This window comes from Triticum urartu, unplaced genomic scaffold (assembly GCF_003073215.2).
Source record: "Triticum urartu cultivar G1812 unplaced genomic scaffold, Tu2.1 TuUngrouped_contig_4722, whole genome shotgun sequence".
In the NCBI taxonomy this organism is placed as follows: Eukaryota; Viridiplantae; Streptophyta; class Magnoliopsida; order Poales; family Poaceae; genus Triticum; species Triticum urartu.
Window position 1 is genome coordinate 1 of NW_024115335.1, and position 10,190 is coordinate 10,190.

At 42.4% G+C, this 10,190-nt stretch overlaps 2 protein-coding genes and 2 non-coding genes across 4 annotated transcripts; 2 read left to right on the forward strand and 2 right to left on the reverse strand.

The window, feature by feature from the left end:
* Window positions 1-99: 99 nt before the first annotated feature.
* Window positions 100-1,092, forward strand: LOC125528222 (the record flags this gene model as incomplete). The annotated part of the gene is given in 2 exon segments (XM_048692722.1): window positions 100-307; window positions 790-1,092. Coding segments are annotated over 2 exon segments (267 nt in total), but the record flags the coding sequence as incomplete, so codon positions are not given.
* Window positions 1,093-5,895: 4,803 nt separating this feature from the next.
* Window positions 5,896-10,183, forward strand: LOC125528221 (NAC domain-containing protein 21/22-like). The gene is made up of 2 exons (XM_048692721.1): window positions 5,896-6,227; window positions 8,708-10,183. Exons 1-2 carry the CDS (start codon window positions 6,041-6,043, stop codon window positions 8,986-8,988), a joined length of 468 nt encoding a protein of 155 aa, XP_048548678.1. The 5' UTR covers window positions 5,896-6,040; the 3' UTR covers window positions 8,989-10,183.
* TRNAV-CAC lies at window positions 7,873-7,947 on the reverse strand. Its single transcript has one exon. It is a non-coding gene; the product is annotated as a tRNA-Val (tRNA).
* TRNAV-UAC lies at window positions 8,031-8,105 on the reverse strand. Its single transcript has one exon. It is a non-coding gene; the product is annotated as a tRNA-Val (tRNA).
* Window positions 10,184-10,190: the final 7 nt, after the last annotated feature.

Consider the following 10,190-nt stretch of genomic DNA (forward strand, 5'->3'; position numbering starts at 1 on the left):
GAAAGTGAGCGCTTCGCGCGGCCCCCCCCCCCCCCCCCCCCCCGGGGGGGGGATAATGTACTTACTGCCAACTCAACAATTTTCTGTTTATTCTTGCAGGAGTTCATAGGTCCCTTTTGGTGCCTCCGGGCTGCTTTAGGTCCACTGGTGGAAACATATGTTTTACTTGATCGGTTACTGTTTCTTCAAGAGCAAGGAAGTGCAGTTGAAGCATCATTGTTCCCTCTGTTTGATCCTGCCATGTCTCCAAGGAATATGGCACTAGTTGCTTGGAAGTTAACGGAAGATCCTTTAGAACCAAGTCATGGTAATGCTTCTCATGCCTGAATACGTAGGTTGATGGAATGGTGTGTTGGGGCTGAAGAGTAAGACAGACTCTTCTAGTGTGGTAGAGCTTGTTCTTCCTTTAGATCTAGAGACAAACATTATCCTTATTGGCTAGTCAATGGGCATGGAAAGAAATATAGCTTCTGTGTAGTGATTTCTAGGAGGACATGTAGCAGTTCTTTTGTCCACCAACAGGCATGTGGTCTGCAAAACATGCACGTTTGTCTTGATCTTGAAATATATATATGAATCTAAACTCTGAAGTTGAACTTTGCTTTAAATCTATGACAAATATTTTCTTTTGGTGGTGCTGGGCAATATACCAACTGCTCCACTGCTCCTTTGCAAGCTGTAACCATGTGTATTGGCTACTTGCCTGATTTTCTAGTCTACTTGGGACATTGAATATTTTGCAGAATCTAATATTATCTATTCTCACTTTAAATAATATTGCAAATGCAGATATGGGAATGTACAAGAGATTGCCCTCGAGCAGTGTGCCTTTATCCAATAAATGCTAGGTCAACTTCTAGATCGATTCCATGGCCTTTCACTTTCAGCTCATGCTTGCCTGTTTCTTTGAAGTGAAATGATCACCAGACAAGTTGCTGTTGCCTTTTATATTGTCTGCAATATGTATGTAGTTATTTGGGCAAGGCTGACAAGTTGTCAGGGATTTCTTTTTGTTGATGTACCCCTTATCAAATAGATTTGCCCATCATTTCTATTACTATACTGTAGAGTGAAACAATCGTTATACTATCACATCTGCCTGAAAATAAGATTATCAAGTGGATCTTTTCTCAAATGAAAAATTCACCCCCTGCCTATCCTGTTACAGTTTGTAAACTAGTATTTGTCGTCATAGATAGTTAGATACGTAGGTTAAATGACTGATCATTTAGGCTGAGCTAGACAAATAAGCATTATATGCTGTAGGTTGCCTAACCACACTGACCATTTGTCTACAAAGTTACGTGTCGTTTCATAAAATATCGAATCCCGTTGGATCTTCGAATGTGATGTTACCAACATGGGCTTGACGAGGACCAGTGCAAGAGGTTGACTTGCGTTTATTAAGCATGTGCTACCACATGATCCCATCAGTGTGTTTGTGGTTTCAGGTTTTGCCATATCTTATCCACGCATGCCCGTGTGTCTGGCATGTGGTGCATTTTCAGTCCCTTTCGGTGCACCGACTTCACTGATCTTGCTTGTATGAGCTTTATTTAACGGACTTTTTAGCTCATTGAATTATTTATCTTCATCTTGTAATGAGTTTTAAAGACTCTCTGCAAGCTTAGCAACTTCTAGAATTGGCCTGGTTACAGTTATGCATGTCCATGTTGGCCAGTCCTTCCTATCATTATGCACCAACATAGTTTTATAGTTCAGAGGAAAGTGATGAAAGCACCAGTGTATTATATGCAAAGTGAGGGGTTGAAAACAACTCCTGGGTCACTGGTAGATAGATAAGATCTGTGCAAAACCTAACTGCTCGCTTCGTGGCAGCTCAATAGCAACAAACTTTCATTTGATAGATGAGAATTTGCACTGGAACTCAACTGTCAGAATTCAAGTTTGAGTTCATCTGTTTTGGCTGCATTACCTTTGCAACAACTGGCTGGTTTTACTTCCATGTGTCAATTCAAGCTTTCCTTACCAGGTCACTATGTGATCCTGAAGGTGAGAGAGCTATGCAGTATTCCCACTTGTTTTTGCCCCCCTTTTCCTTGTTCTCTGTGCAGGATTTGTTCGCCCATGGGCGTGAGAGTGACGCCGCCCTGTACTTCCGGCGATGCATCCGCGTCGACGTGGCCACCCAGAGCCGTCGCGACTCTTCCGTCCGCAGATCCTTATCCTGTTTTGTACACCCGGAGGTTCCCTGGAAGGCTGCCGGTCAATTCGCTCCGCTTTTCACTGATGCAGCCACCGTCTGAAAGGTAACGACAGCGCACCTCACTTGGACCCTGGAAGCTCACCTCTCTTTGTGCTTGCCAGCCAATGCGCTGCAGCAAGATCTTTGGTATCGCTGCAACACTGACCGGTGGGCGGACCGCTGTTTGTATCGCTGTAACACCGACCGGCGGGCGGAGCGCCGTTCCCCGCTGCGCAGCTGGCACAAGCCGATTGATTGATTGTTTGGTTTATGGTAAACTGAAAAGTTGATTTGAACTGGGTGCAGTGCAGCTGCGTGCGCGCGATGTTAGGCCGGCCGTGCGGAGCGGAGGAGATGAGATGAGGTATGTGGTGAGGTTGCTGCTGTTGCTGTCGCTGCCCATTTCCAAGGTCCCTTTCGCTTGGTGCGGAGCGGAGCATCAATTCCCCCATTTACTGCTGCGAGGACAATCATCTATCATTCACTCAAGCCTCTGTCAAGGAGCTTGTTTAGCATTTTGCCTTGTTGCATAATGCATATGGATGGATCCACGGCACATTAACGTTTCCGCATCAGCGTGCTGGATGCCATCTTGTCACAGCCTTTTGACAGGCTTGACTTCGTCTCCAAAGCCTGGCTGTGAACAACTTTTTCCTGTTCACTGATTGGTTACTTTGCCTTGGTGCCTCTGATCATAGGAGAAGATCTTGAAGAGGAATATGCCACTCCTGGAGAAAAAAAAAGTTCACCACCACCATGGGAAGATCATCATTCGAGGCCGAGGGGCAGGCACACGTGGTTCGGATGATCGGCGATCCGGACGGTGGACGGACGATCTTCTCTTCTCAGGGGATCGACGAGAGCGATCTCCGCCGCCCGTTCGGGGCCCTGGATGGGCCTGATTGCTTTGGCGCTATCTGAAAGAGAAGGCAGGGAGGGGTGGGCACCAGCCAACGGCGGGGGCTCACGAGGTTTTTGTGTGTGGTGTTTGGCGCGCGCCGCGTGCATGCATACATACGCCGGTGATCCCTCCCCGGCTGCGCGTAACCGAACGGGCAGTTTCTCATCCCCCTCCCATGCCTGTGTGTTTGTGTGGTGTGTGTGGTGTCTCCGTGTCTGTGCGCCTCGCTCGCGCTCAGCACCGTGTCAGCTGCCGTTCTCCGCGGTGCAACGTCAGGGTGCCTAAACGTCCTGCGCCACACCCGGTTACACGGCGGCGCGGCGTTCCTCGGGGCGCGGCACACGTGTCGTCGCCCTGAAATCTGTGCTGGAAACTAAAATTGCATATTGCGCCGGTCTTGGAATGAGCGAATCGTATGATTTTCAACGGATGATGTGGCTTTGCACCAGATTGACGAGCCAGGGAACGGCTCCCAGAAATGCACATTATGATCAATCGTTCGCTCACTCTGGCCTCTAGGTGGCATGGTAGATAGCTGAGGCAGAGCACGGATCCCGAGGCGCTGTTGTACTCCAAACTTAACCATTTCAACGTCCTTGTTTAGCTTGGCCTTTCCCGGTCAAGTGTCAAAGCTGGAGTATTATTACTCCAAGTGGTGAGCCGGAGATGTGGACCTAACCCAAGTCCACGGATTTCAGATTCTAGCAGAGAAGGCTTCCGTTTGACATTGCGTGGAGACGGTAATCTTGTCTGGTAGAACCTGTTCTTTTATATGTGTTTTCTAGTTTGACTAATTGATTTTCTTAGAGCTCCCACAATTTTTATTTGATGAAGCTCCAAAGTCCAAACTAGAGACAAAAATAACGACTGCAAATGTGATGAAAACAACGATCTACTCCTTGATTTTACGCAGTACAGCGCGCATATATAACAACCACAAACTAGTTGACCTCAAGTAGTGGGAGAAAAGACAGGCAAGAGTAAGTCACCGCAATATGACAACAAATTATCTGAAGATGTTCAATTATCAGTGTTCCTTTTATGCCAGATGTTATTAGTGTTCAGCATATCATAGAGAATGCATGGTTGTAGCTCAATGTATTTGTATTTTACACAATATTTTCAGTAAAAATTGATACCAGTCTTTGGATTAGGTACTTTGCATGATTGATTAGTATGAGCCACTCACATCGTTTTTTAAGGATAGGTGGGAGTAGTACGATCTAAACATGGTTTAAGCTCGCATAGACGCACATTGACTTATTAGTGCTGTTTTAACTAGCAAGTAGGACAAAATTTATTGCATTACAACCAGGACTGGTTGTCATACTAGATTTATTTTTGTATATCACCAGGGTTAAAATTAAGAAGACAATTTTTTGAGATTAAAAATTAAGAAGACATATTAAGTGGCATTCTGTACCCCCTCTGGTTATGCAAGAGTTATCATTTTGGACATCGACACGGTCTTTAAAAAAAACACAAATTTGATCATTATTTGTTTACATTATGTTTATAAAAAAAATCACAAGTGCATATTGAGAAAAAATTACACGTATAATTTCCAAATATCAAATCTAAATACCCGTAAACATATACTCCCTCCATTCCCCAATATTTGTCTTTCTAGACATTTCAAATGGACTACAACATATGGATGTATGTAGACATATTTTAGAGTGTAGATTCACTCACTTTGCTTCGTATGTAGTCATTTGTTGAAATCTCTAGAAAGACAAATATTTAGGAATGAAGGGAGTATAACATAGTCAAAGTCGTGAAAGTTTGACTTTATCCATGTCCAAAACAAAAAGAAACTTCTACATGACCAGAAAGGCTTCCTCTCCTAGAGAAACGAACTAGCTAGGCCTAGGCTACTTCATATGCCCTAAAGATTGCAAGAGTTATCATTTTGGACATCGACACGGTCTTTAAAAAAAACACAAATTTGATCATTATTTGTTTACATTATGTTTATAAAAAAAATCACAAGTGCATATTGAGAAAAAATTACACGTATAATTTCCAAATATCAAATCTAAATACCCGTAAACATATACTCCCTCCATTCCCCAATATTTGTCTTTCTAGACATTTCAAATGGACTACAACATATGGATGTATGTAGACATATTTTAGAGTGTAGATTCACTCACTTTGCTTCGTATGTAGTCATTTGTTGAAATCTCTAGAAAGACAAATATTTAGGAATGAAGGGAGTATAACATAGTCAAAGTCGTGAAAGTTTGACTTTATCCATGTCCAAAACAAAAAGAAACTTCTACATGACCAGAAAGGCTTCCTCTCCTAGAGAAACGAACTAGCTAGGCCTAGGCTACTTCATATGCCCTAAAGATTGACAAATGTTTTTTTTTGTTTTCCTACTAAAATGGCATTGAACATTTTACTGAAAGGAATACTAGCTAGGATAGCCACACATTGACAAGTGGAGCCACTTGGTTATCTTCGGCCTTGGATAGCTAGCAATCCAGCCTTTTTCAGTTCCACTTATACAAGATGATATTCCTTTTTGCCCTTCCTTTTTTTAGAACAATTCTTATCACTTCGAGAGAGAAATGCAGAAGAAAAAAAAAATCTGTTGCCAGTGGCATATGCGTATGCGTGGAGCTAGCTTGTGGCCGGTCGTCTCTTGCGCTGACGTGAAGCTGCTCCTCTTATTTGTGGGAAGAAAAGGCGAAATGGAAATAAACAAAAAGGAATAACAGGTGAAGAGGAAAAGGCTTGAGGTAGACCCACCACCTAAACCACCTTATAAACCTCTCTTTCTCCACAAGTTGCGAACTCATGACACAAGCACAACTCCACCCCTCTCTAGAACTCTTGCTTGCTTGCTTGGCCTGTCCGTTTCTCTCTCTCTCTACTGCGTGTTCCTCTCTCATCGCATCAACAAGGAGAGCAAGAGATAGAGAGAGATGTCGATGAGCTTCCTGAGCATGGTGGAGACGGAGCTGCCGCCGGGGTTCCGGTTCCACCCGAGAGACGACGAGCTCATCTGCGACTACCTCGCGCCCAAGGTCACCGGCAAGGTCGGCTTCTCCGGCCGCCGCCCGCCCATGGTCGACGTCGACCTCAACAAGGTCGAGCCATGGGACCTCCCCGGTACGTCTCTCTCTCTCTCTCTCTACTTTGCACCGATGTGAAGTGACTAGTATTAATTAGACGCAACCAAGAATTCCTTGTACGATCTTGCATGGATGCATATCGATCGATCGAGAGAGAGAGAGAGGACGGTGGAGAGAGAAAATGTGTTCCACATGCAACGTTCTTGGCCTTTTCTGTTCAATCCAACTTCTTTTGTTCCCTCCCTTTGATTTTTTGTTCTCCTTTTATTTCCCCCCGTTGGTGTTGCTTCCGTGCTAAAGAAACACGCCAAAGCCCGCAATGTGTTGTGCACATATGGCATGCACACTAAACTGCACCCTTTTGTCTTATCTCATTTCTGCCAAGGACAAGCTGAAAAAAAAAATTCTCTAGCGTTTCTTCTACGCGCGGAGTTCTTTCTCCCTCATAGAAATCCAAAGAATCTGATTTATTATAAACTTTCGGAACCGGAAACCGTCTTTGAAGTTAATTTGAAATTTAACTATTAATACTTGACTTGGAGTGCTCTTTGAAGCTTCACAAAAGAATAGTTCTAGTAGCTAGGCATGCAATTGGTCCATAAACTGGAACTGTTAGTGATTTTTTTCTTATGTGTTCCATAGCTATTTGCAATCTTATCGATTGATCATGCGCGTGCGTATTTTTTAAAAGGATCTTTGATCTTTGATGTGGCAGTCGGACACGGGGGTCGCTTTCTGGTTAGGCTCTGATAAAGGAATATGTCAAGTGGGGGACTTCCAAAAATGAAAGAGTTATAGCCTTTACCAATTCCACTTTGCTAGAAAAAGCGTGGTTAACTCGAATCTAGAATCTTTTTCTTGTCCTTCGCAATTCCAGCTTCCCAAATCATTTACTCACCTTCAGATGCGTACGTGGTTTTTCTTTATCTTCTATATTTTAAGTATTTTATCCTATCTAATTTGGTGTATTGTGCAGAAACTATTATTTCGTGTCCCCCTTGGTCAATGTATGATATCTAGCTAGCGACGCGCATGCTGAGCACCGTGTTATACTTTTATCTATATATGAATATAAACCTTTGATCTAGCTAGGGGGCTGTTATGCAGAAACTATTATTTATACACACCAATATATCTTGCAATAATTTGCATCGTTGTGTTCCAATAATAATTCATGAAAAAAGTGCATACAGAGCGGGGATCTTCCATTTTACTCCAAGGCTGGTACTGAAATTTCAGGCCTTCTAAATGTATAGATCTTAGTAATTACACGCTATATGTATGCAACAATTTCTGGTCTTCCAAATATATAGATCAACCATAATGTGTTGTAGACAAGACAAATAATGCTTGTTCCAGTAAAAAAGATGGTGAGACGATGTGAGGATTTTTTTTAAACACCTACTTAGTTCACATGTGGTTCAACACTCCTTGTGTTGCTATTTATTTTATTTCTAACGTCTATCCTTTAAATCCTTTTTTGCGGAAAATCATAATTTAAATCTATGCACTACTTTATGGGGAAAATATATAATTCCAGCCTTTAAATTACTGTTGCACAATCTATCATCAGCACTACCAAGTTCACTAGGCAACTGTTTTTTTAAAAAATTCAGTGGGCTAAAAGGAAATGAAAAACAGTAGTAATAATTAGAAGAATAAAAACCAAGCAAAAAATAATTTGGCGTCGTCCGGATTTGAACCGGAGATCTTCAGCGTGTGAAACTGACGTGCTAGACCAACCACACCACGACACCTTGCGACTCTGTTAATGCAACAAGCATATATATTATGACGTCATCATCACCTATAGGCTAAAAAAGGAGCACAAAAAAATTTGTGGCATCGTCCGGGTTCGAACCGGAGATCTTCAGCGTGTAAAACTGACGTGCTAGACCAACTACACCACGACACCTGTACAGTTCGTTAACGCATCATATTAAATTTATTATTAAGCCAGTATTAGAGGACCGATTATGACGTCACCCTGGGGGTACATGCCCTTTCCCTGTCTAATCTTGGCAGTATGGCACGACGGCGACGGCGACAAACTGTAAAATCACATCTTGCATGCTCGTGGGCTCCCACTGCAGACGATCAGCATGGGCCATACACGTATTGATTGATTGATACATCTAGGATGGCATGTCCCTCTCTAACCTCTAGGGTCTACCACTTGCTCCATGGCTCATCGATTATTTCTAGTGGTAATAAACCGACTTCCATTAAAAGCGGCCAATTGTGACAAGAAAAATAGAAGGTGGGGGGAGGGTCGATGAGATCGACGTGGTCTGTTCCGTCTCCGAGATGCGCGGTTTTATCGAAACGTGTCAATGTCACCATCAAAAGGATAGAACACATGATGGAGAAACCCCGTCTGTGTTACCTCAAGCTTTTTAGGGCTTTTGCCATCGTTTATTTGTGGGGCATGTTTGATAGCTTAGCGATTACAGCTTTTCTCATTATATCTTTCTTTACCATGTTGGTATCTTTATATTATCTTTCATCTATTGTTAGTGACTGCATCGGTGGGTGGCAAGGAGTGGTATTTCTATAGCCTAAAGGATCGGAAATATGCGACGGGGCAGCGCACAAACCGAGCTACTGTGTCAGGGTACTGGAAGGCAACCGGGAAGGATAGGGTGGTGGCACGACGTGGTGCGCTAGTGGGGATGAGGAAGACATTGGTGTTCTACCAAGGGAGGGCCCCTAAGGGGAGGAAGACGGAGTGGGTGATGCACGAATACAGGTTGGAGGGTGCGCATGAGCAAGCTTCCAAGGTAATAAGCTGCCGCTAAAACCCTAGATCATGCATGAAACAAATGAACATATCATATGTAATGTTCAGTGAGTAGCGGTGTGCAAAGCCATCGATTGATTTATTTATTTTCTGTTATGCAAAACATATTCATCTGCATAGCTATGACCTAGGTAGGTACAAATTGGGTGGGCACAACCAATCGTATAGGAGATTTTTTGCAGTGTATAAGCTTGTATTTAATAGTTGTTTTCAAGTTTGACGTACTGTACACATGAGATGGACTTCTTGACCTGTCACTTTCTGTTCATTTATTTATATTAAAAAGAAAAGAAAAAAACCATCTACTTATTGGTTGCTACTTGCCAATTAATTTTCTAGGGGGACTGGTCATTTTCATCCACCGGTTTTGTTGCGGTAGACGTCCTATTTAATAAGGACTAATTTGTTCTAATTTTTAAAATAAATAAAAGGACAATGGTGGACTGATCTTAACATGTAGTATAGGTTAGCTGTTATGGATAATGACAACTTATACCAACTACTTGAAGTACCATTTTCTTTCGTCTCAAATAGTTCAATGATTTTTATTGTTCAAATAGTTCAATGAAGTTCATATTAAACATTGTTTAAAAAGATAGTAGAAGCACTAAACTTTCTTGGTGTTATGATTTTTATTGCGATTTAGCATAAAAGCAGACACACCACCACATGGATGCAGTCGCACAGAGGCGCTCCTCTAAAACACACTTACAACTGATAGAGACCGGGAATAAATATACGGTTCTGACAAAGTTCTTAATGAATTTCATATGTAAACTTGTGGTGACTTTGGAAACAAGTTGGTCATCTATAATCTAGGATAGTGGAGTAGACTAGTTAGATTCTTAGCAAGCTTTCTCGCAAAAAAAAAGAAGATTCTTAGCAAGCTGCAAATAGGTAAACTTATCCAATCCAAAACAAAAAGAGGTGATCAAACAAAGTAACCAAAATGTAAAAGGTAAAACTTATCCAATTTTCCAAAAGAAAAGGAAAAATTCTTGGTTGGATGCATGAACCAATTAGGGTTACATAGGATGGTCCTGTCCACATCACTTCACTGTGACAAGTGATGCACTCAAGAGCAAGTACAGTGACAGTGATCACCAAGATCTCATTCACATCACCTTGTAAGACTGCACCTACCATTGAACTACTGACCAATCAATGCTCTCTTCTTGATCCTCCATGTGTTTTCAGCAG